The sequence below is a fragment of the Nicotiana sylvestris genome, chromosome 7, assembly GCF_000393655.2.
Source record: "Nicotiana sylvestris chromosome 7, ASM39365v2, whole genome shotgun sequence".
NCBI lineage: Eukaryota > Viridiplantae > Streptophyta > Magnoliopsida > Solanales > Solanaceae > Nicotiana > Nicotiana sylvestris.
This window is the reverse complement of record NC_091063.1, coordinates 68,726,295-68,740,563: the sequence shown is the minus strand read 5'-3', so window position 1 is coordinate 68,740,563 and position 14,269 is coordinate 68,726,295. Positions and strand designations below refer to the sequence as shown.

At 39.4% G+C, this 14,269-nt stretch overlaps 1 protein-coding gene across 1 annotated transcript; it reads left to right on the top strand.

Moving 5' to 3' along the window:
• Positions 1-11,776: 11,776 nt before the first annotated feature.
• Positions 11,777-12,236, top strand: LOC104240171 (uncharacterized). The gene has a single exon (XM_009794947.2). The coding sequence runs from the start codon at positions 11,862-11,864 to the stop codon at positions 12,066-12,068; it is 207 nt and encodes a 68-aa protein (XP_009793249.1). The 5' UTR covers positions 11,777-11,861; the 3' UTR covers positions 12,069-12,236.
• Positions 12,237-14,269: the final 2,033 nt, after the last annotated feature.

Here is a 14,269-nt window from a genome sequence, read left to right as displayed (position 1 = left end):
ACTTGCAAAACCCTCCAATTCTTCCTAAATCCCTAGTTTTATACCATGGAAGAAGAAAGAGTAGGGCTACGAATTAATGGGTGATGATAGAAATGGAAGAAAATGAGTTAAAGTGTACAAACCTACGAATTGATGTTGAGTTTCTATTCAAAATTGCTCCTAGGCCGAGATCTAACGGAAGGGTTATGAAAAATGGGAGAAACTCTATTTTTGAAATGTTTTAAGGTCTGGGCGCCAGGCCTCCTCCGCATTCGCGAAGGGTCTGCTGCGTTTGCAATGTGCAACAGCCCAAGTGGCTTTTGCGTTTGTGAAGGTTTATCCCCTTGGCCTTCGCGTTCACGAGCCAGTGCTTGCGTTCGCATAGAAGATTGATTGTCCCTTCCCCTAGGTCACTAAAACTACACGTTCACGAGGAGCTGGTCGCGTTCGCGAAGGGTAAGCCCCCCCCCCCCATTACTCCGTATTCGCGACCCAGCTATCACATTCGTGATGAAGAAAATCCACCCAACTCCAGCTTACTCTTCGCGTTCACGAAAGTACCTTTGGAACGCGAAGAAGGAAACACCAGAAAACAGCTGAAGCACAAAAACCCAGATTTTCTAAGTATCAAAATATTCGTACCCTATCTGAAACTCAGCCGAGCCCTCGGAGTTCCAAACCAAATATGCATACAAGTCTAAACCCCTCATACGAACCCACTCGCGCAATCAAAATGCCAAAACAATGCCTGGAATTACGAATCAGACACCAAATCAAATGGAATTTTCAAGAAGACTTTAAAACTTCTATTTTAACAATCGAACATCTTAATTACGTCAAACCAACTTCATTTCTCACCAAATTTGATAGACAAGTCATAAGTATAGTAATGGACATGTACCGGGCTTCAGAACCAAAATAAGGACCCGGTATAAACAAAATTAAAGATCGGTCAATTCTTAAAATGATTAAACTTTTAAACATTCAATTTTTGACGAAAATTAATAACTCGAGCTAGGGACCTCCGAATTCGATTCCAGGCATACAACCAGCCCCAAATTATGATATCGATCAATTGGGAGTGTAAAAATATGGATCTAGGTCTGTTTCCTTAAAATGTTGACCGAAGTCAACTCAAATGGATTTTTGAAGAAAATTTTCATATTTTATCAGTTTTTAACATAAAATCCTTCCGGAAACATACCTAGACTGTGCATGCAAATTGAGGAAGGTTTAATGAAGCTATTGGAGGCTTGAAAACACAGAATTATGTTTTAAAACTCTAGATGACCTATCGGGTCATCACATTCTCCACCTCTAAACCAACTGTTCGTCCTCGAACGGACATAGAAAAGTACCTATGTTGGTGAAAAGGTGTGGATATCTACACCACATGTCTGACTCGGACTCCCAAGTAGTTGCCTCGACCGGTCGGCCTCTCCACTGCACTCAAACTGAAGGATAACTCTTTGACCTCAACTGTCAAACTTATCGGGCTAGAATAGCCATCGGATCCTCCTCATAAGTCAAATCCTTGTCCAATTAGACTGAGCTGAAATCTAGTATGGGACAGATCACCGTGATACTTCCGGAGCATGGACACATGGAACACTAGATGAACAATTGATAAATAGGTGTCAATGCGAGCTTGTAAGCCACCTCACACACTCTCTGAAGAATCTCAAAAGGTCCGATATACCTAAGGCTCAACTTGCCCTTCTTTTCGAACCTCATCACACCCTTCATGGGTGAAACCTAGAGCAATACCCTCTCTCCGACCATGAATGCAACATCACAAACTCTATGGTCGACATAACTCTTCTGCCTGGACTGAGCTGTTCAAAGTCGAATGAATAATCTTGATCTTATCCAAGGCGTCCTGTACCAAATATGTACTGAACAACCGAGCCTCCCCCGCTCGAACTATCCAATTGGCGATCGGCACTGCCTCCCGTATAATGCCTTATAGTGAGCCATCTGAATGCTCGACTGGTAGATGTTGTTGTAGGCAAACTCTGAAAGTGGCAAGAACTGATCCCAAGAACGTCCGAACTCTATAACGCAAGCACACAACATATCCTCCAATATCTAAATAGTGCACACAGTCTGTTCATCTGTCTTAGGATGAAATGTTATACTCAACTCAACCTGTGTGTCCAAATCACCCTGTACTGCCCTCCAAAAGTGTGAGGTGCGTACCTCAAATAGAAATGATAGACACAGGCACACCATGAAGACAGGCGATCTTGCAGATGTAAATATCAGCCAACCACTCTGAAAAATAGGTAACTGCCATAGGAATGAAATACATTGACTTGGTCAACCTGTCCACAATGACCCAAACTACATCAAACATCCTCTGAGTTTGTGGGAGTCCAACAATAAAATCCATAGTTACACGCTCCCACTTCCACTCAAGAATCTCTAACTTCTGAAGCAACCCACCAGGTCTCTAATGCTCACATTTTACTTGCTGACAATGTAGACACCGAACTACATATGCAACTATATCCTTCTTCATCCTTCTCCACCAATAGTACTGCCAAAAGTCTTGATACATCTTGGCAGTGCCCGGATGAATAGAATACCAGGAATTGTGGGCCTCCTCAAGAATCAACTTACGAAGTCCATCTACATTAGGCACACAAACATGACCTTGCATCCTCAAAACTCCATCATATCCAACAGTAACCTGCTTGGCATTACCATGTTGCACTATGTCCCAAAGGACAAGCAAATGAGGGTCATCATACAGCCGCTCCCTGATGCGCTCAAACAAGGAAGACCAAGCAACTGTACAAGCTAGAACACGACTGGGCTCTAAAACATCCAACCTTGCGAACTGATTGGCCAAAGCCTGAACATCTAATGCAAGCGGTCTCTCACCAACTAGAATGTATGCAAGGTTGCCCATATTCACTGACTTTATACTCAAGGCATCGATCACCTCATTGGCCATCCTAGGATGATATAAGATGGTGATATCATAGTCTTTCAATATCTCCAACCACCTCATCTGCCTCAATTGAGCTCATGTTGTTTGAACAAATACCACAAGCTCCGATGATCCGTGAATACCTCACATGACACACTATAAAGATAGTGCCTCCAAATCTTCAACGCATGAACAATGGCTGTCAAATATAAGTCATGAACAGTGTAATTCTTCTCAAGAACCTTCAGCTGTTGCCACACATATGCAATCACCTTGACATCCTGCATTAATACCACACCAAGTCCAATATGAGATGCATCACAATATACCATGTAAGATCCTGAACTTGTGGGCAACACCAACACTGGCGCTGTAGTCAAAGCAGTTTTGAGCTTCTGAAAGCTCACCTTACACTCGTCTGACCATCTGAACGGGGCACCCTTTTATGTCAACCTGGTTAATGGGGCTGCTATAGATGAAAACCCCTCCACGAACCGACGGTAATATCCCTTCAAACCCAAGAAACTCCGGATCTCCGTAGCTGAAGTGGGTCTAGGCCAATTCTAAACTGACTCAATCTTCTTAGGATCCATCTGAATGCCCTCTACCGATACTACATGCCCCAAGAAAGTGACTAAGTCCAACCAAAACTCGCATTTTGAAAACTTAGCATATAACTGGTTGTCTTTCGGAGTCTAAAGTACGATCCGAAGATGCTGCTCATGCACCTCTTGACTGCGGAAGTATATCAAGATATCATCAATAAACAAAATCATAAATGAATCCAAATAGGACTTGAACACTCAGTTCATCAAATCCATGGATGTTGCTGGGGCATTTGTCCCAAATGACATCACTAGAAACTCATAATGCCTATATCGAGTCTGAAAAGTTGTCTTAAGGACATATGATGCCCTAATCTGCAACTGATGGTATCTAGACCTCAAATCAATCTTTAAAAATACCTTGGCACCCTGAAGCTGATCAAATAAGTCATCAATCATCGGCAATGGATACTTGTTCTTGATGGTGACTTTGTTCAACTACCGGTAATCTATGCGCATCCTCATCGATCAATCCTTCTTCTTCACAAACAACACAAGTGCACCCCTGGGCAAGACACTAGGTCTAATGAAGCCCTTATCAAGCAAATCTTGCAACTGCTCCTTCAATTCTTTCAAATCTAACGGGTCCATACGGTGTGAAATAGAAATAGGCTGAGTGCCTAGAGCCAAATACAGAAGTCAATATCCCTATCGAGTGGCATCCCTAACAGATCTGCAGGAAATACCTCTGGAAACTCAAGAACAATGGGTACTGAATCCATGGAAGGAACCTCCACACTGGAATCACGGACATAAGCCAAATAAGCTAGACACCCCTTCTCGACCATATGCCAAGCCTTCACATAAGAAATAACCCTGCCAGTAGAATGGCCAAGAGTCTCTCTCCACTCTAATCGAGGAAACACCGGCAAGGCTAAGGTCACCGTCTTGGCGTGACAATCCAATATAGCATGATAAGGTGACAGCTAATTCATACCCAAAACAGCATCAAAATTAACCATATCGAGAAGTAGAAGATCTACACTAGTCTTAAGACCCCCAATGTTGACCACATACGAATGATAAACACAATACACAATAATAGAATCTCCCACATGTGTGGACACATATAGGGGAGCACTCAAAGAATCACGAGGTACAACCAAATATGAAGAAAAATAGGATGACACGTAGGAATAAGTACAGCCCGAATCAAATAAAACTAAAGCATCTCTATGACAAACTAAAATAGTACCTATGATAACAGCATCAGATGACTCAGCCTCAGGCTTGGCTGGGAAAGCATTACATCGGGGCTAGGCCCCGCCACTCTGAACTACATCTCTAGGACGGGCTCTAGCTGGCTGACCTCCACCTCTAGCGGCTTGACCTCCACCTCTAGCAGCCTGACCTCCACCTCTAACGGCCTGACCTTTACCTCTGGCTGCCTGACCTCTGCCTCTAGCTGGCTGAGAAGACGCTAGTGCAACCGGTGCCAAAATCATGGCACGAGAAGTCTATTGTGGCATGCCGCCTAATTATCTCAGTCAGGTCCTCTTGCTATTCCCCAAACCACCACACTCAAAACATCCATCCTGGTGTTGTGGCTGCTGAAATTGAGACCCACCTGAACGGGCAGGATAACTACGGTGATAACTTTGAATAAGAGGTGCACTGATTGAAGTTGATGGTGAACTATAGGATGGTTGTCTAGAATGAGGCACATAAGGACTAGGACTCCCTGAAGCACTGTGGGATGCTTGACGCACTGACCGAAATGGCCTAGGAGGATGGCCCCTACTAAAATTACCCTTGCCTCCAGATGAAGCACCGCTAAAACCGACGAAATGACGAGGCCTTTTATCAGACCCCTGCCCTCTCCCCTGTGAAAGAAAATCCTCGATCCACCTGGAAACATTAACAATTGTCTGAAAAGAAATCTCACCCCTGGTATCCTTGGCCATCTATAGCTTGATAGGATGAGTGAGTCCCTCAATAAACTTCCTCACCCTCTCTCTCTCTCTCTCTCTCTCTCTCTCTCTCTCTCTCTCTCTGTACGAAGTAGAAGAATAGCATGATGGGCTAGATCCACAAAGTGGGTCTCATACTGGGTGATAGACATACCGCCCTACTGGAGATGCTCAAACTGCCTACGGTATTCTCTCTCAGTGTGATAGGAAGGAACTTCTAAAGAAAATAGCTAAGAGAATTGGTCCCAAGTAAGAGCAGGCGACTCAGCTGGCCTTGTAGATACATAATCCTTCCACCTTCTCTTTGTGGAAGTCGTTATCTGAAATATAGTAAAATCGACTCTATTTGTCTCAACTATACCCATATTCTGCAGCACTTCATGGAAATGGTCAAGATAATCTGGTGGATCCTCAGAAGGTGCTCTACTGAAGTAATCTGGGAAGAGCTTGGTAAACTTTTCCAATCTCAATAAGCCCTCAGAAGACATGGCATGTCCATCACCGGCCTGTGCTGCAACAATAGGTTAAACTACCCCAACTGGCAGAGCTACTGGAGTCTAATACTGGGGAGCCAGCTACTTCAAAGTGTGAGCAGTCGGAGTCTGTGCTCCTCCCCCAGCCTGAGAGATGGCTGGTGCCATAGGAAATGTACCGTCCTGTACCACACTCTCCAAGGCCCACCAAATGGGCCAAAGCATCCTGAAGCACTAGGGTGGCGATGAACCCCTTCGGGACCTGAGCTGGTCCAATAGGCACAGTCTAGGCTGGAACCTCCTCATCAAACTCCACATGAGGCTCCACTGCTGGTGCTGCTACTCGAGCTCTAGACTGAGCTCTACCCCTGCCTCGGCCTCTGGCGCGACCTCGGCCTCGACCTCGGCCCCTTGTAGGAGCTACTGATGGGGGTTCCAACTACTGTCCACCTGAATATGCAATGTGTGTTTTCGCCATCTGTAAGAGAACAGAATAGAAGGATTCAATTAGCAATGATAGAATAAAATCTCATGATAGAGAAGAATAGAAGTGAAATCGTTCCAAACTCCATAGCCTCTAGAAAATAAGTACAAATGTCTCCTTAGCGATCCTCCAGACTCTCCTAAGTTTGCTCGTGACTCATAAGACCTATGCAACCTAGTGCTCTGATACCAACTTATCACGACCCAAAATTTCCACCATCGAGATCATGATGTCACCTAATATTTTACTTGCTAGGAAATCCAATGTTAGAATATTCTGTCCATTTATAACAGTTTAATATAACATAATGAGAAAGAATTGAAACTACTACAATAATCTAAAGTAATAATGTGGAAGCTTAACAACTAAACATCTGATATAACCCTGGAATCGGTGTCACAACTGCACTAGCTACTAGAATATTACATACAAGGGGATGGAATGAATATAAAGTTGTTAGAAGGAAAATACACAGCTAAATAAAAGGGAAGGGGACTCCAGGAGTTGCGTGCGCTGAGCAGTTCTACCTCAAGTTGTCCAATCCGAGTACGCTAATAACCACCGTTGGGATCGACTCCAAAATCTGCACAAGAAGTGTAGAGTGTAGTATGAGTACAACCGACCTCATATACTCTGTAAGTGCCGAGCCTAACCTCGACAAAGTAGTGACGAGGCTAAGGCATGTCACCTACACTACAGCCTGTACACAGTATATAATAAAGGCAGAAAAGGAAATACGGAACAAGATAAGATAGTGAACTGAAGGTAAAAGCTACAGTCTCAAGAAATAAGCCGGTGTCGTTCAGAACTGCCAATCCCTAGAGCTTCAAATGAAATTACCGAGAACAAACACAACTCAAGGAAGTAGAAACACATAGGTTTTTGTTACGCACAACCCGATCCCACCGTACAAAAAATAATCCTCCCTTATTTTACCGTAGTAACATCAACACAATAATATATATATATATATATTGCGACACGCAACCCGACCACATCATATATCAATATCATAATTCACCCTTATTTCACCGTATCAATCCATCCTTATTCCACCTATTGCGGCGTGCAACCTGATCATAACGTATCAGTACAAATTCATCTTTATTTCACCATATAAATCCATCTTTATTTCACTTATTGCGGCGTACAACCCGATACCACCCTATCAGTACCAAATACTCAATGTGCATAGTCAAATCAATAATTCAAATCATGAGAACCTTTACGATTAATAAATACCAGATTGAACCAAAAAAAGAAGCCTTATATAACGCGGGAATTCATATAGGTAATATTATATAGTAAGTCAAGTTCGGTAAATAATAATTAGAAGGTGCAAGTAAGTCAGTTAAGACAAGTAGCAATGAATCATGAGAATATGAAAAGATCTAACATTATTAACAAAAGGAAACACGGATTAACAGGTAGCAATTAAGCATGGAAGGCATTTAGAGCATATAATATTTAAGACATGAAATAAGATAATTAAGGAAAAACAGAAAATCAAGGAAAACAAGTAATTTGGCGGCGTATAAGCACCTGTCACCTTGCATATACGCCGCAACACATGATATATTCACATAGTACATAGTTTGATGGTTCCTGATTCCTTCAAGTCAAGGTTAAACTCAACACTTACTTTACTCCGAAGACAATTCAGAGCTCTACCGGGGACTTTCTCCTAGAATCCGCCTCCAAACCACTCGTATCTAGTCACAATTGAAGCAATAATATCAAATATTGCTAAAAGAAGCAATTACAATGCACAAATTTAGAATTTTCAAACTTTCCCCCAAAAAGTCAAAAATTGACTCTGAGCCCACTTGGTCAAAACCCGAGGTTCGAACCAAAATCTATTTTCCATTCATTCCCGAGCCCGATTATGTAATTAGTTGCGGAATCCAACCTCAAATTGAGGTCTAAATCCCCGATTTTGCAAAAACCCTCAATTCTTCCTAAATCCCTAATTTCCTACCATGAAAGAACAAAGATTAGGGCTAGGAATTAATGGGTGATGTTAGAAATGAAAGAAAATAAGATAAGATGCACAAACCTATGAATTGATGTTGAGTTTTCTCTTCAAAATCGCTCTAGGCCGAGCTCTAATGGAAAGTTTATGAAAATTGGGAGAAATCTCGTTTTTTTAATGTTTTAAGGTCTGGGCATCATGCCTTCCTCGAGTTCGCGAAGGGCTTACTGCGTTTGCGATGTGCAACAACCCAAGTGGATTTCGCGTTCACGAGTTCTCCTTCGCGCTCGCGAAGGCTGCTCCCCTCTGGCCTTCGCGCTCGCGAAGGCTGCTCCCCTCTGGCCTTCGCGTTCGCGGGTCAGTGCTCGTGTTCGCGTGGAAGAACAACTGTCCTCTCCCCCAGGTCCCTAAAATTACGCGTTCGCGAAGGGTAAGGCCCCTCATTGCTCCTTGTTTATGACCCAGCTATCGCGTTCGCGATGAAGAAAATCTACCCAGCCCCAGTTCACTCAAACGCGAAGAAGGAAACACCAAAAACCAGCGAAGCACAAAAAACCAGATTTTCTAAGTTTCAAAACGTCCGTAGCCTATCCGAAACTCACCCAAGCCATTGGGGCTCCAAATTAAATATGGACACAAGTCCAAAAACGTCATACGAACTTGCTTGTGCAATAAAAATTCCAAAACATCGCCTACAACTATGAATCGGAAGCCAAATCAAATGAAATTTTCAAGAAGACTTTAAAACTTCTATTTTAACAACTGAACGTCCAAATCACGTCAACCCAACTTCGTTTCTCACCAAATTTGACAAACAAGTCATAAATATAGTAATGGACTTGTACCGGGCTCTGAAACTAAAATACGAATCCGGTATCATTAAAATCAAACATCGGTCAATTCTTAAAAATCATTAAACTTTTAAACTTTTAATTTTCGACAAAAATCAATAACTCGAGCTAGGGACCTCCGAATTCGATTCCGGACATACGCCCAGATCTCAAATCACGATACGGACCCACCAGAATCGTCAAAATATAGATCCGGGGTCCATTTGCTCAAAATGTTCACCGAAGTCAACTCAAATGGATTTTGAAGTAAAATTTCATATTTTAATAGTTTTTAACATAAAGGCCTTTTGTAAATCGAGAAAGGCTTAAAGAAGCTATTGGAGGCTTCGAATTATAGAATTAGATGTTAAAACTCTAGATGACCTATCGGTCATCACAGAACATGGAGTTGTCCTACTGGAGTTTAAATTTAAAAACATGCCCTGCATTAAACACAAGAATAGAATCATCCCAACTGTAAATGGACATGTGGCAGTTGCCCATACCTTAACTAGGAACGTATAGCCGGTTTCCTTCTTCAAATACATGAATCATATAACAAGGAAATCAACTTTATTTTCAAATGCAATAATGATATGCAGAATTCCTGCATTGTTAATATAATTTAACAACCTACTGCTTGTCTTATCTTTTAGGTTAATAATCACTTATATGACAAAGTTAGTGCTTTTGTCCAATTTATGTAATGCAACTGGATTTTCAAAATCGAGTCAAACGAGTTTTTTTTCTTATCGCGATATTTTAATATATTTTTAAATTATTTAAATACTGTAATTTACCGTACTTTTTAAAAAATGTAAAGTTTTCTAAAAAGCATAAAAGATTTTATATCGAAATTAATTCATAATCAACATTAAGAAATTTGACTCTTAAAATCCAAATAAATAATCACATAAATCCTATAACTATCTTTTAAGTGATTGATAATGCAAAATTCATTTACAATATGAATTAAGAAAACGGAAAAGAGCCTAAAATGCCTTTTTACTATATGATATAGGGCATGCTAGCCCTCCATTAAAAGTTAGTCTCTATTCTGCCCTTGCCGTCAACAAATGGGCTCGTATATGCCCTTCATCACTAACGGAAGACTCATAAAGCCACGTGGAATATATGTGAGGGAAAGTTAGACATAGTTCGAATTATACATGGGCATATATGAGTCAGTTATAATAGTCATTTCTCAAACACTTCACAACTTCACATCAGTTTACTTAGACACCTATCTGACAACACCAAACTAATTATCACAGCAAATAAACTAAGTCATAGACACAAACATTCAAATGAACGGCAACGACTTCATTAAATCCTTGTACAAAAACATAAAGCTTCATTACATAATAAAAGACAACAATTAAGCCACAATAACACTAACATTACATATCATTTCCCACTGATCTAAAGAACATAACAAGACATCCCAATATCGCATGCATGAAAATCCACATCATCTTCTGAAATTTAGCATCAAGCATAACTGAGTACTCTAAATCGGTCACTTTCTTCATTAGAACATTTCTTTCCAATTCCAATAAAGCTTCTATTCCTCCATGATCGACGAGCATCATAACATTCTTAAGATCAAATTTTCCTTTGGAGAGCATTTCTTTCACGGATTAGAGCTTCATTTTCCTTCTTTAAACTACATATGATATTTGAAACTCTAGGAGGAAGCTCTTCATCTTGCCATTCCCAATGGGAATATTTTTCATCCTAAAAATTAAAAATAAATAAAATAAATTTACAAGTAAATCGGAATAATTAAAAGAACCCATCAAAAAATTTACTTACCTCATGCTTCAGCATTTAAAGTTGTCCATGCCATGAAATAATTGACAGTAAGTCCGTAATGACACTTCTTATTCGACCCCTTTGAGCTACTAGAACATTCCGACATTGTCTTTTGTTATAATTCGACCCCTTTGAGCTACTAGGATTTAATGAAGTCATTGTCGTTCATTTGAATGTTTGTGTCTATGACTTAGTTTATTTGCTGTAATAATTAGTTTGGTGTTGTCAATTAGGTGTCTAATTAAACTAATATGGAGTTGTGAAGTGTTTGAGAAATGACTATTATAATTGACTCATATATGCCCTCGTACAATTCGAACTAGGTCTAACTTGCCCTCACATATATTTCACGTGACTTTATGAGTCTTCATTAGTGATGGAGGGCATATACGAGCCCATTTGTTGACGGCAAGGGCAGAATAGAGACCAACTTTTAACGGAGGGCTAGCATATCCTATCTCATATAGTAAAGGGGTATTTTAGGCCTTTTTCCGATTAAAAAATCTAAAGCCCACACCATATTCAAGAGTTCCCACGTGTGGCAATGGTTCCTTGGTTGGAAGCTGAACTTGGACGTTGACCAAAACCTTGTTTAATTAATAACACCTTTGCCCTTTCCACGCGGACCACACCACCCCCATATCCTAGGCGGTTTCGTGGCCCCTCGAAATCTTAATCTCAAAGGATCAAATGCCATGTACTACTACGTACTCGTACTAGTATATAATCGACCAACATAACACTTTCTTGGATCATCATTGAAGCAACAACAGTTGGTTAAAACGAACCCTTCCTTATATTCTGTACCTTAATTCGAGTCTGAAAAAGTACGTACGCGGTTCAGTGACGCATAATATAATGGTGTGTTTTTGCTTTTTGGTGGATCAGAAGAGGATGATGAGGCAGAGTAAACCAGCAGCTGGTTCGTGTTCGCGTTGCGGCCATGGCGCTCAAGTTGCTGATATGCGAACTGCTACCAGATTTTGTTACGTTCCCTTTTACTGGAAGTCTTGGAAAGCTATTATCTGTTGTTTCTGTGGTGCCGTTCTTAAGTCTTACAGATAAAATCATCCGTTTCTCTATCTTTTTAACCGTACTAGTATATGTAATTATGTTATGTATTTTGTGAGTGAATTAGCAAATTAAAGTAGAGAGATATAATGAATATCTCGTGGAGTAATCCAGTATTGCTTGATCATGGAGTTTGCTAGCTATAAAGACAAAATTCCTAACTTCACATATATAGCCTTTTGTATTCATGATTTACTAATGTCAAATGAAAGGGTTTCTTCTTTCTTTCTGACGTTTCAAATAGTGAATTCGTGTTATTTCAACTTCATACGTACAGATTTTCCAGAGAAATGAGACGTTTTCCCTACTTCTTTTAATACATACTCACTTCATTCACTTTTACTTTTCTACTATGTATATTTTTTAATTTTACTTGTTAATTTTAGCAAATTAAGAGAAAGATAATCTTTTTTTTGTTTAATTCTTATCATTAATTACTCATTCTCCAAATTATTTCTTAAGATTTTTTGATATTGCTATCATTATTATGAGTAAAATAGTAAAATATATACTTTATAATTTACTTTTTCTTAAAGGAGTGCAGAATAAAAAATGGACAACTATAAAATAAACAGATCAGGAGTGCACGCGCGCCTGGAAAATTATGCTTAGCAAGTTAGAAATATATCTCTCTTCAAAGATAGGATTGGCTGTGTTGGTTTCTCCTCTTAAAAGCTACACGACTCTACTGAAAGTAAAGTAATCTATATAGCATAGATCACGTTGATTAATAAACTAAACAAAGATTTTTTTTTTTCCTTATCGCATTAGTAAGATATTTTTCTATAGAACATTTATAAAGAATGCTTTGAGTAGATACTGAACAAATAGATTTGCATTTAATAAACGGCAAAGGGTCAAATATACTCCAGTACTATTAGAAAAGGTTTAAATATATTATTCGTTATACTTTTGATCCAAATATATCACTGTCATTATACTATTGGTTCAAATATATCTCTCTTCCGTTAAATTTGTTTAAAGTGGACATCTAATCTTATATGGCGCTGATATTTGATGAGGTGGCATGCCACCCCTCAGCGCCCTTAATCCATATATAAAAGATTATAATTTGGAATACAATATTTTTTTATGGTAACGATAATGGTGTCAATAGTGATAGAGGGGAAGAAAATTTTAGTGGTGGAAAAAAAATTGAAGGGAGGGATAAAATGGTTTAGGGGCACTGAGGTGGCAAGCCATGTGGCATCCACCTCATTAAATGCCAGTGTCACGTAGATGTCCACTTTGAATAAACTTAATGAAAGAGAGGTATATTTGAATCAATAGTATAACGGCAAGGGTATATTTGGACTCAAAGTATAACAATGAATACATTTAAAACTTTTTTGATAGTACAGGGGTATATTTAGCCGCTTTCCATTTAATAAAGTAAGGAACAACTGAATTCATGATCATCTGTGCTACAGTACTAGCTGCTAGTCCAACTGCTAATTCACTATTGTAATTGACATAGAATATCCAATAAAAAGCTAGGTTAATCCAAAAAAATTCACCTTTAGTATTGCCTCCACACAATCGCAAGGTACAAGATTACAATTCTACCAAGAGTGATGAGCAAAGGAAGATCCAGGATTTGAAAATTATTATGGTTTCAAGTTTGGAATTTACTGGGTTCGAAATCTTTTGTTTTACTTATTTAGTACAAAAACAAATAAAACTTACATAAGGACTACGGAAAAAAAATATTGGATTCCAATGAACGCATATACATCCGCTTCTAGGTTTGAGTTGTATATCAAAGATTGTTGGTTGGTGTTCGAGCTACTGTTGCAGTTACTACATTCACACACTGAAATTGACACATGAGGAGTTGTGCCCACTTTGTGGGAGGAAAGAAGAAAGCTCCAACTCATTTCTCTTGCATGGGATGAACTCATTTCTCTTGCATGATATGAGGTTAAGAGGGAAAAAAAGGACAAGATTTACTTTTTATATATATTAAAGTACCCTTTAAAACTTGTGATTTAAACATATCATAATATTTATAAAGTTCTAAGAGTATGTCATTAAAAGTAAACTAAAAAGTTTAAAGTTAAATAATTTTAAATAAAAATGTGTAATAGTATTTTTTAACAGAGTAAAAAGAAAAAAAAGCATCCTGTAAAATGAAACAGAGGAACTAGTCTGCTCAACCTGCCCTTTAAAACTTGTGATTTAAACATATAATAATA